Source organism: Trachymyrmex septentrionalis, unplaced genomic scaffold (genome assembly GCF_001594115.1).
Source record: "Trachymyrmex septentrionalis isolate Tsep2-gDNA-1 unplaced genomic scaffold, Tsep1.0 scaffold16, whole genome shotgun sequence".
Taxonomy (NCBI): domain Eukaryota; kingdom Metazoa; phylum Arthropoda; class Insecta; order Hymenoptera; family Formicidae; genus Trachymyrmex; species Trachymyrmex septentrionalis.
In genome coordinates, this window is record NW_017304758.1 from 60,207 (window position 1) to 73,404 (window position 13,198).

A 13,198-nucleotide genomic window follows, 5' to 3' on the forward strand; every position below is an offset into this window, starting at 1 on the left:
CCTTTCACACCAGAAATTAATAAATACGCCATCTGATTCCTATTTTACGATCACTACTTCATGTAATTAAATGACGTTTGTTTACTGCATGTTGTATAAGAATGGATATTTAAGGCCGCAGCACAGACTTTTACATAACGCATAGTGCATAAGAGAATCACTCAATTAAAGTTTTCTCTTCTCAATGAAATGGAAGGGGAAAGGAAGAACTCTAATTTGTTGACTCTTTTATGCACTATGCGCTATGTAATAGTCTGTGCTGCGACCTTTACACCATGGTAAATTTCGCTGAAGCAGCGGATACCGGAATGCACGGGGATTTTAATTTGTAGCGACGTCAATTTTATTTCTTTCTGCAGAACCACGAACATATCCGTCTGTTCTTTATCGATGAACCCTCTGAACTGTTGCATAAGGTGCAATAAATTGAAGTGAAACAAATATATATTTGTTTCATTTCAACTTATTGCACTGCGCCGGTTCAAAGAGTTCATCGATAAAGAACAGATGGATAATAGATTTTATTGATACGCTATTTGCGAGGCGCCGAAAAGAGGTTACGACAACGGATCGCATAATCATATAATCGAACGAGGTTACGACGCGAATCATATAATCACGAAATATAATGAAGAGGCATGAGATATCGCAGGTTAAGTGAAATGTCATAAACATCGCTCGCTACTTTAATGAAAACGTTAGCGCACTAGTGTACCGTGAGACTCAGTAATTACTGTGTCCTAGCTATCGCCGCGGCATTACGTAGATTACGACAGCTTCGTAGTTGTGATTAATATGCACTATTATAAACCAAACTTTGGTGCGTAATCTTTGATGTAATTTGTACGAGGAGACTGTCAAAGGGAGATAACATAGGGGACACGATAATTAACTTGGTACCAATCATCGTTAGCGGCGCGCTCGATCGCTGTACGTTGCAGCAAAATGTTGTGCGATACATGCCACGAGCTCACGCGTGGGCACATCGATGTGCAATGCACTATCTCGGTAATAAACGTACCATTATCCAATTTACCGTTTTCTATAATTCACGTGTGTGCCGGCGCACGTAGCAGTACGCCGACCGCTTCTCGCAAGATTGATGATTTGCCTATCTACGCCAGCGATCTTTATTTACATATAATTAACTCGTGGCTCTTTGAAGTTGAATTAATTATCCACTAAAATACACGATTAATACGCTCACCAGTCTTAGCCTCTCTTCCTGTGTAATTTCTCCGCTTTCATGACAGCTATCTGATGGCATTAGTGAGCCCGCGATAATTCATACGTGCCTCTCCGCGAGATCGCAAATCATTTTTCATATCCGTCATCGGCGGTATGACGTCTACTTGTGACGTCTATTCATACCGGCGACACAATCGAGAAACTTTATAGACGTTTGAATCAATGCTCACCTTAATTATTAACGTTCTTATCCTATTACAGGATAAGAAATTGAGTATTATATCATCTCGCTTTGTTTTGTGAAGCTCTTTTTATTTTTTATTTCTCCCTTTTGTTAATATCGTTTTTAATAAATACACGAGTCTTTATCCATGTTTATCAAACAATAAATCGAAGTACAAAAATAATATTTCTAAATTAAACGCGAGCCAATATCTATATAAATTTCATTTTGAAGAAGAAAGTACGCACATGATGTACACATATAATTATTTAAAAAATATATTATCACTTATTTTTTAAAATACACTTGTAGATTCATATATCATTAATTATGCATCTACGTATTTGATGTCTTGTCGCTAATAATAAGATGATCACGTCACAAAAATTTCTCTCTCGCTATACACTGAAAGAAAAAATTGGCTAAATATAGCATAGCATTTTTAATAGCATTGGTTGCAGCAGACAATTTTTAGTTGCGTAGTTAGCCTATCGAAATCCTATACTGACATTGTAGATAGGCTGAAGCAACAAAATTCTGGCTGTCGCAGTCAATTAAAAATGCTAGGTCATATTTTACCATCTAATTTGTTGCAGCAGCTATTCTTTTCTTTCAGTGTACAAATTTTTTCCTTATGGAGCGATTATACTCATCAATTAATCTAATATTTTTTTATCATATTTTTGGATTTTCAATAAAAAACTATTCTATTCTTCGTGAAACGACGTAACAAATGTGAAATTCTAACGCGTGCAATCACGTGCTCGTAATCGAAGCGACGAGTGATAGCCTTCGCATCATTCGAATATGGCTTCGTCGAGGGAGGGAAGGGAGGGAAGGGAGGGAAGGGAGGAGGGGGTTCTGACAATTAATCTACGTGGGCGAGATCGGCTTTTAGATTAAAAGTGTACGGTTCGGAGGCATATAAAGAGGCGGGAAGGTGGGACTCGAGAGTTAGCCCATGAAATTTTCGCTCGCACGCACGAGACCTCCTTGCTACTCGTTCTCGTTTGCATTCGTCGGCATCGCACGATATACAGGCGCGAAGGTGCTTACTTTCGTCGCAGCGAATGCCCGACACTGTGGCTCGTCGAAAAAGGAAGATATGGAGAGGAGCACGGGAAACGACGATGTGAAACAGCGAAGAAGAAGAAGAAGAAGAAGAAGAAGAAGAAGAGGGAACGGAGGAGACGGAGGAGATGCTTACCGTTGAACTAAGGGAGGCCTCGTTACGTTCTCTTGGTCCAGGCGTATACGCAACGAGATAACATCAGTCCAGTGCGGATATACGCGAGAGAGTACAGCTACCTGCTGGTTATCGTACCGTGGAAATAGCAAAACGTGCGCCTCGCAGGCACATAGCGTGAATTAGATGTACAATTTTTGATTATTTAAAGGAGGGTTTTATTTCGAATTATTATATATTGCAGAGAAGTTTATAATTCTATTATATCTATCGGATAAATTAATGAAGATATCAATTTAATCTGATTAGCCCAATTATTCCCTGTTACAATTAATGCAGTTATTAATGCTTTAGTCTAACTTAGAGTCCTAGAAAGCGGAAGTGTTTGAACGAGAGTGATTTACATATCGTAACTTATTATACTCATTATTTTGTTATTTCTCTGAGAATCAAGACTGGCCGCTTTGTGCAGCGTAGTTCGCTTTGCTTAATGTCATGGTGCAATTAATGTCTGGCAATTTATACACGCACCGTTACGCGTCGCGCGTTATTAAATCGATTTATATTCCGACGCTGAGATTAATCACTTTACATAACACTTTATGTAAAACATAAAATTTCTAACACAATAAAAGACAAATATTAGAGACAGAGAAACGTATTTATAAATATATAGAATTTTACCTTTTTTCGGCATGCTTATACATAGATGTACATATAGATCAAAAAATATTATTTATATAGATAAAAAAATATATATCCAGTCATAATATAGATTATGTGTTCACGAATATATTAAACGAAAAATGTCGAATAATGAAAGATTTTTATGATAAAAAATGAGTAAGTCCATTTAGTTTTTAAAGTCGCTTTAATTTATTAATCTATTTTATTTAAAAAATTTGTTAAAAATTATAAAATTTTTAGGAATATATTTTTTTTTAATCTACAAAATAATTAAATCTATAATTTTCTTTATAATATAAATAAAAAAAATTCAATCTATATTATATAATAAAATATATTGTAGATTTGATATCAAAGCATTTTTACGAGATATTAAAAGATTGGAAAAATGAGTTAAAATTTAAATTTATATATTTTTCGATTTTTCTTTTATAAATCAAATTTAACATTCACTGTGCGCACTTGAAAACTTAATAAATACACAAACTACTTTTCTCTGTTAACTCGACACACTTCCTTGACTGAAACATTCCTCGAGGGTACAATAATTAATCACCTTTTGTTCTATTTGCGAATCTCTTACTGGCTCTCCGTGTGAAATTTTTACTCGCCGTTCACATAATAAATGCCACCCTCGTCGAGCGTTAACGAACCTTCGCGCAGATCTTCGAGTGCGAAATGTACGAATTATTGCGCTCGCTGTTGAAGTCACGCCGAATCGTGCGGCCTACGTCGACACGAGGCAAAAGACCGAAAGATACTCGCAAGCTCGCATTAAGTCCGCTCTCTTCTCTGTTTTCTTTGGTCCCGGCCTCCCCGCCTCTCTCGTTGTCTTTTCTCGTCGACAAGCACGGGCCTGCATCACGTCGAGAGTAAGAGGCGCGATCTCGTAATTATTACGTCGTGAAGGATGGGAAGTGACGCGATGATTACCGCCGTTGCCAGCCTCCTTGAAGCCCCTGATGCACACCGCTCTCTTGCTCCGGTATTCTATTTTCTTTATTTATTCGCCAGGTTCCACTCGTGCGCCATACTTCGTATACGATTTGGCGACGAGGACGTCGAGTCGCGCGTCGAAACACTCGTCTCGTAAACCATGTAATACATGACGCGTGCATTTATGAAGATAATAGAATGAGAAAATTTTTTTCTCAAGTTAGAACAAGTTATAACATGATAGTAATTAAGATTTAATTGGTATGACGATGATGTAATGACTAACAGCTTTCGTTCGAAGTTTATAAATGGTTATATGCTCTATTCACACACACACACACGCACGTGCGCGCGCGTGCGCATACATAGAGAATATCCGTGGCATTGTGATTGAACTTGCAAGAGGTATCAAACGATTTTATCGTCGGAAACAAACGCTTGAGCGATCAAGGGAGATTAGATTCGAATCTAATTTAAAATCTCGGCTTTCATCGCGACCGGAAATACGCTACAGGTATCCGATACAAAATATTAAGTACGAGAAGAGATCGACCCAGCGAATCATGCAACAGCGTAAAAGTGCTGTCATAGTCCTGACAGGGTCAATTATCCCCACCGTCGACCGCCGCCATTCTCGACGTTAATTGTCGAGCGGTATAACGTAGCACGACATGCCGGCAGCGCAGGCGCCACAATAAAAAGAGGAGCAAACGAAGAGAGTGCGTCCTCCTCGCACGGTAGGATGCACCCAGCCGCCATTTTGGTGGCGGTGCAACAGAGGCGTAATAACTGCGGGAATTCATGGTAATGGCGATAATGCGAGCCCGGACGACGGGGTCCGCGGGACGGAAGAGGATAGGGGCGAGGCCCCTGAAGAGGCCCATCGAAGGAGTGGGGAAGCACCGCGTGTCACGATGCAGAAACTTGCGTATGTTTCGTGCGTACGTGCGAACACCGATCCCGAAAGAAAGAACCATGAGAGCGGGACCGGCGTGTTTCTGATTGGTCGGGGCACATCAACCGGATGTGGAGGTCGGCCTGTACGCGTTGGGGCAAAGCATCCGAGAATTATCCCTTACAGTTTACACGTTACGACAGGAAATTACGTATAGGGAGGTCTGACGAATTCTTTTGTAGCCGACAATTGTTATCGTCGCGATGCACTTATATTAATATTGCGATCAATTTCCTTCAGTTTATAAAATCAAGAACAAACTAATATTTGATCAGTATATAAATAATATATTTTTCGTCCTTTTTGTTATAAAAAAAAACTGGAAACAATTTTAGCAACAATGTCTGTTACAATAATTAATGCTAACTAATACAAATGAGAGACAAGAAATGAGTAAGAAAAGATAAGAAAATACGGCATGAAGTTTTCAACGATGTTGCGTGGCAATCTTCTATAATATCTACTGCGGTTTTAATATTTTTCAATTTGTTTCTGTCTCTTGTATAGCAGCATTATCATTTTCTTTTAGCATGTAATTATACATGAGAAAATAATATAATATTATCTACCATTATGTAAAACTGTATATTGAATGCATTTTGCACTCTCATAATTAAGATATGTCAAAAATCACGACAGAAGAGATAAAAAACACGGCATATATAGTACGCTGTTGTACGCCACTTTTGCATTACTAATCATTACGTTTAATGAACGTGCTTAAGACGATCACCTCGTGTGCTTGTAATAATGATCTCTCTCATCATCGCACCGACATTTATCCTGTGTCCAACCCTTGATTTGGAGCAATTTCGAATAATGAAAATCCTCGTAACACTTCCTGCGCGCAGCAGGCAGAGTGAGAAATACAGATCTTTGAAAAGTTCGCAAGCCAAGCCGTAGTATGTGTATAGGTATTCTTATAAAATGTACCACACCTGTTACGTATTTAACGTTTAACTTTTCAATAAAAAATCTTCCTTTGTTTAATTTATATATTTATCCTTTTTTTTAACGAAATTATATTAGAACAATACGTGAAATAATAATTTATGTATGACATAATGATAATTAGAAGGGAATCTGAACGCCCTTCATTAGGGTTTCTAGAGAGGAATAAAAATTTCACAGCTTCGTTACAATGAACCTTCGTTGACGTTTATTCGAGAGGGATCTTCCCAAATCCTGAAGCACGTACTAGACTGGAAAAGCTGTTTGACGAATAAATACGTTGCAAACACAGTCGAGTGTGCATACGAGGAATAACCCTCGGTCCTGATGTGAACAGATGTATGGCTCGAAAGAACACTCGTCTTTCGAGAACTACTAGCTGAAGTGACGACAAGAAAAAGACTGACAGAGCTTAGCAAATGACGAATGCCGTATTACTTGAAGCGAAAGTATTTTGATAGTACTTCTACTCGTGCCTGATAGAAACTCCTTGAAACTCCTCGCGTTCGAGTGACTTAATATGGAGCGATTAAAGCGTTTGAATAAAATCATCCATATTTAAAGGTTATGAGAAATTAGACGTACTTATAAATATTTTAGTGTCGAAATTTTATTTAAATATCAGTAGTTTGATTTTGTAAAAGGAATTAATTTCTCGTGATTTTTTTACTTGTAAATATTTTAATCTTACAATTTATCACAGGACTTATTTTTAAAGATATAATTTTATTTTATATATTTTTTATGTCTATATATGAGCTTTTATAAGAGCGAATTTCATACATCAAATTTCCTTACTTCTGCTTACACTTGTATAACAAATAGAAATAAATTAAAATTAATTAGCACATCATCTGAACAGAGAAATATGATAGCGTTCTAATACTAGAAGAGAAATGTAAGACTTACCAAGGGTGCCATCCAGAGAAAAAGAATGCCTATCGTTTCTCCATGCCCACGAACACAAATCGCAGGTGGTGAGCCCATCGGTGGCGATGCTCTCTTCGGGTAGATAAGGTGGTCTAGGTGGCGGGGGTACAAAGCTTCCAATAACAGCCCACAAGGAATCGACGTCGTTGCCGACGCCGGTGTAATACAACAATTCTTCCTCGGCGACACCGGCGAACCAGTCCATATCGTTTACACTAGGATGGACTGTGTTCGTACTTGTCGTGGTTGAACCGGTGACCGTGACCTAAAAAAATAATACAATTGGTCAATACAAATTCACATAATATTAAAGCATTTTTAAAGACGTACGAACTGTGTTTCTAATTTGAATAATAAAAATTTGAAAAATCATTTTTACGTAGATATTTTAATTTTATAAAAAAATTTTTCTGTTATATTTTTTTAGTTACATCTAATAATATTTAGTTAGAAATTTCGCAATGTTTTTAATCATCCATTAATTAATTTTATAGGATAAATTTAAGCGTAATCTATTATTATTAATAATTTATTAGATATCGTATATTTATATTTTGCTAGTCTATATGTCTCTCAATGCGCTTTGACAGTCCCAAGTAAACACGACTAATGGAGCCTCCCTATCTCTGCGCGAGAGTTGTGGATAAAGAATCGAATGCATCCAGTCTGTCCTCTGGTACATGTTTCAGGAAATGGTGAGACAAACAGACGTTAAAATCAAAAAGTGAGGAACAAAGTCGGCGCATTTCTGAACATTTTTCTTACTTGAAACAGTGGGGGACACCGGATGAAGCGGGTCTTTGCAAAGAGATGTCCAGTGTCCTAACTCTTACGACAAACACTGAAAAATTGTATAGGCAGCAGCAAACAAACGCGCCTTCTTTCTTTCTCTCGCTCTTTTAAATCGCTTTCTGCGTCTCGTACAAAAATTTAATGAAGAGACTTATAAACACATAGCAACCAGACGTTTATACGTTAATTAAAAAAATAAATTATGTAAATCCAGTAAATATACTCTCGAAAATTTTTGCTATATTGAATAAATAGGAGATAACGAGAATTACAAACATACTCGAGTTTCTTTATTTTGATATAAATATAAATTAATGAGGATTAGTTGTTTCACCTTCGGGTAAATTATGTGGTATTTATGTAATCACTAATGGATAAAAAAGAGAGCGAATAAACTGAGATTTTTCGAAAGATGGAATAACTTAAAACTTATGTGTTGTCTGATAAGAATAAGTTTATTTGAATATAACGCGTACAGGATGGAAGCTTATATCATTTAACATATTTATTGATTCCAAAATATTTGAAGTGTATGTGCAGATATTCTTTCCGTAACTAATAAATGTACATCTGAGATTATAACGTAATCGCACGTGAGATGAAAGAAAATCGAGAAATACTGTAACTATGTATAGCATGAAGAAATATATATATATATATATAGCATTAAGATCTGCGTAGATCATCAAACAGTGATTACTTCGGAAGATGATGATTTTGTAAGACAAAATTCCATCTTCCTTTATCGCCGTAAGATAAAGAATTTAATGGAGAATTTACGAGTCGATAGATAGCGAATCATTATTCGTACTTTCCATGCTGATATTTTCGGTATCGTAATTATAATGATTGAAATACAGAAATATTGGAGAGATATTAGACGAACGTATGGCTTTCTTTTTTGCTTATTTGATTACCATAATTGCAGTATGTTTATTTAAAAATGTAGATATTTCTTTGCGAACGCGGGGATCGCATGCAACTTGGAATTAATGACTTTATCCATCCGTTGCCACGAGGCATTTCAACGTGTTTCATGTGAACCGCATATCAATCTAAGATGTGCAATCAGATATTCAAACGGAATGATACATTCGTGATTTTAGAGATTAGTATTAGAGATAAATGTAGTTCGTCAAGATAGAACGAAATATTACGGTGCCTTTAATGCGCTTTTATAAATTACTATGCATAACCAACTTTCTTCTTAATGGAGCGCATAAAAGAGTTTTGTAAAAAAAAAAATACGATGTTAAAATTAAAACTAATATATCTCAATCTTAATTTATTTCTTTAATAAGAAATTAAATAACAAAATTAATAAGAAATTAATAAGAAATTAATAACAAAATTAATAAGAAATTTAATAAGAAAATTGTATACCTATAATATAATAATTAAATGAAAATGAAGTATTGTATATCAATTGAATATACAAAAAAATCTTAAGGAGATCCTAAAGTGATAGAATTATCAACCTTACAGATTAAAAAGTAGTTCTTCGAATTGGCTGTACAAGTTGCAAAATTCTTTTATACAATTAAAATATACATAAAAAGTGCGAGAAAAGATTAAAAAATTATAATTATAACTAAATGTAATAACTTTTCTTATTTTTTTCAAAGCGACCATCTTGCATCTTTTTTTGTATTTTGATTGTGTAAAAAGATTTTACAATCTATACATTACAGCCAATTCGGAGAGATTCCTTCCTAATCTGTAATATTGATAATTCTGTCGCTTTAGGAACCCCCCCTTAAATCTATCTGCAAAATATAACAACCGCTATTAAGTACAACGCATTAAAGATATCGAACGATTTTAGTGCTCGGTCGTCACGCTTTAAAGGATTAAAAAGATTGAAAAGTATAGAAACAATGCTCCGCGAAGCGTTCCCCTCCATTGAATTCCATCAGCTTCGGATCTGATCGAACGATCGAACGATCGAACGAAATAATCTCTCCTATGAAGGGATCCATTTTAGTGCCCACGATGGTTCTTCATATCCGATGTTCTCGTCACCGGTAGGTAGAAGGCCCATCGGTTTGCGTATCATCGACGGGATTGGGAGAGTCACTGTGTTTATTCTCCTCCCCGTTCTTTGTCATGGCTTTTCCACGGCACGGCACGGCGGCGGCGGCGAGATGGTCGCGGTGAAGATTCGACTGCAGGCAGGATGCGTCCTTGTATCCCCACGGAAGGTGGGATGCTTTTGTGATGTGCGGAGGAGGCTCGTGGTCGGGATTGCGGATAGGAACCCGGGTGAAGCACTGAGGCTCTCCGCTTGGCGCACAATAGCACGCATTGATCGGCTTAATTACCGTGATATCGGCGTAATTAAAGCCCCGTTGTGTTGGGACCCTTTCTACGAAGGCGTCGAAGTAACCCGACGTGACTCGACTCCCGGCGTCAGGATTCTCGCATTCTCTCCGTCTCTCTTTTCGATTCCTTCGTACGATTCTCGTCAAGGCCCCTCTGTCACTTCCCCGCGTTCCTCGGCAACGCTTTGTTAATAAGCCATTATCCGGCCGGCGACGCGCACCTTCGGCGAATCGGCGAGGCGCGCGTTCAATCGCGTGGTGCTTTTAAAGAAGCGTGGCTTGTAGAGGCCAGTCGTGGAGAAATTACAAAGGCAATCTTATTCGCGGCGTGCGCGGGAGTAGCCCATCCAAGTAGAGTCAATTTTTCAAGTGAGCACATATTCGCTCACTTGAGTGAGTACATCGCAATTTGATATCGAGAAAAGAGACGAAAGATTACGCCCCACGTAATGATGAATGATATTGGAAAGAGCTTTGCCTTATATTTTTCTCTATGTTTATCTTTTCTCATAATTTTATACTCGATGAGCCATTTTTTACCAGCATTCTGAAACCTGACTGCAATTTTATCGTATTTTCTAAAATATTAAATTTAAAATAATTTGTTATTTAAATTAATATGTATATATGTTATTTAATATGTACTTATATATTTTGATCATCCTGTACGTTAAACAATATCTTGAGACAATTAAGAATCAGCAAACTGTCACACGCGATTATCCTTTCCGGATTTCTAACGTGGCGTCATAAATTTTTTGTGTGATATTACATTATCATCTGTGCGCATTTGCATCATTTGGATTCAAGGCTAAAATCAAAGTATCGTGTGTTATCTTTCCAGATTGACTGTGAAAAGAAGAACCATAGCCGAAGACTATAGTCAATCTCGACGTTGTGACCGCTTTAGATTTAAGGTTAGTGACACGAAAACCAGTTTACATTTCTGTTCGCGATATACAATGATATTCACGTTTACGACTAATCGGTTCGTTATATATTACGTACGATAATACTTCCTATACGACATGCACAATTTCACAAATATTTTATAAATATTTTCCATATAATAATTTATAAATATAATCCACGCCCGTATTAGCTAATTAAATATTAAAAGATAGGGATTGTTCCATTAATTTGCAACATTTGATGCATGACTTTAATAAGGACTGATTCAAAGTGCTAGCTATCTTCGAGCTATTACTTTCCGATCTCATCAGCTATGCTCGTTATATTCGAAGGAAACATCTCGTTATAATTACGAGGCGTTGGCGTTTACGAGCGAAAAGGGATGAAGCCTTATACTTGTTAATTTTAACATCCTGTTCAACTGCTCTGTTCTTTCTGGACAAGCGTGACTCAACCCTTTAAAAGATTTGTTAACTCGAGCTTCGTGTTCTAACGCGAATTTGCGTTACGCTTAGATAAAATATGACCAGTTGTCTTTGTCCATTATATATTATCGAAATTATTTAAGTATCCATTTGTGACTGATGAAAATATTCTTTTTTAATTGATTAACAAAAATGATTATCGTAAAATGAAATAAAAAAAAAAAACAACATAGACTGTTTGAAAATTAAAGTAGATGAAATGAAAGTATTAAACATTAATAGATGTTACATAATTAGCATTTAAATGTTTGTGTAAATATCACTCACAACGATTGAAACACAACTTTTACGCGATGGGAATATAAGAAACGTCGAATTCAAAGGGTCGACATCCAGAATGCGACAAAAATGATAGAGTCCGTCTTAAATTTCCATATTAAAGTAGATCTAAGATTCTTCCGACATTTCGGTTGCGATTCACACAGCCATTGTCTCCTATGGCTCCTTTCCTGTCCCCTTACTAACATTCTTCGTCTGTCTTTCCATCGTCTTCGAACATATCTTAGAGCTCGCACCGCGGAATTCGCGCCCTGTTTCTATCGAACCGCCGTCGCCGCCTCTCGACGTGTCTTTCGTCGGACCGCACGCATTTGCAATTCTGACACATTTGGCGGTGAAGTATAACACAGTGCACGCTATTCGCTGGTGAATCTGCTCTCCTCGAGACAAAGACAAAAGGAGAAGAATATCCCCATGAGCTACGTGGCGGGAACGTTGGAATATCAAATGATTCTTGGAAAGATCCTCCCTGGTCCATCTCCCTGGTCCCTCTCTTCCTCTTCGATCCCGTTCTCTCCGTCGTCACTCCGACGTTGTTTCGCGATCTTCGTGGCCCCCCTCCCCCCCCCCGCCGTGAATTTTCGGCGCTTCTTGGCGCAAGGCGGGAGGACGTGTCCCATCATTCTCCTTTTACTCTTCCTTTCCCTCTCTTTTCCCCTCTCGCTAAGTTTGAGAGGTCGTTAAAGACGGGGGTTCGTGGTCCAGGGCCGTATATAACGGATAATTGACAGCCGTGCCGGGGCCGACGTTTGCTTTGCATGGACATTGAATTCGCGTGGATGGACGTACGGCCGAAAGGAGACGAGAGGCTACGAAATTCGACCGACCGGTCGAACGGAACCGCGAGAGAGCACGAGACGTGACGTTCGGTCCAGGAGGAAGTGGAGAGCAAATGCTTGTGCTCGCTCAACGGACTCGTAAATTCTTCAATTCTGATGCTCGGAAAGGTACAAACGCGATCGTGACACGGTACTTTCTTCCTCGCGACGGGGCAATCTCATTTCGGCTTAATTGCAGCTCGATGTAGCGGTACTTTAGCAATTATCTATACCTTATCGAAAAAAGGGATAAAAATACGAGACCTGTACCCCGATTCAGTAACTACAAATCGATACCGTTGTTGTTGCGTAGATATTATATATGGTAAAAAAAAAAAAAAAAACTGCTTGTTTTTCGCGACAACAACGTACCGAACTGTTGTTAAAAGTTACAGAATCGAGGTACTGGGATAAGAAATTGAAAATGTGAAACGGTGAAAAAATATGATTCTTTTTCAAGAAAAATAATAGAAATTTTAGATTTGCGCAAGACAAGAATAATTTTATAATTTGTATAAACTAAAAATATGTTTTT

General features: G+C 37.6%; 2 protein-coding genes across 4 annotated transcripts in view; one reads left to right on the forward strand and one right to left on the reverse strand.

Annotated features, from left to right (window-relative positions):
- Nucleotides 1–13,198, reverse strand: part of LOC108746172 (TSC22 domain family protein 1) — a 78,869-nt gene that overhangs the window by 28,376 nt on the left and 37,295 nt on the right. The window contains exon 2 of the mRNA XM_018482770.1: nt 7,036–7,321. Coding sequence (XP_018338272.1) covers nt 7,036–7,321 — 286 coding nt within the window. The remainder of the gene's footprint in view (nt 1–7,035; nt 7,322–13,198) is intronic.
- LOC108746173 (L-lactate dehydrogenase-like) overlaps nt 10,876–13,198 on the forward strand; it is a 121,372-nt gene continuing 119,049 nt past the window's right edge. For all 3 annotated transcript variants that reach the window (XR_001939153.1, XM_018482771.1, XM_018482775.1), the window contains exon 1: nt 10,876–11,086. The gene's annotated coding sequence lies outside the window, so the exon portion shown is untranslated. The remainder of the gene's footprint in view (nt 11,087–13,198) is intronic.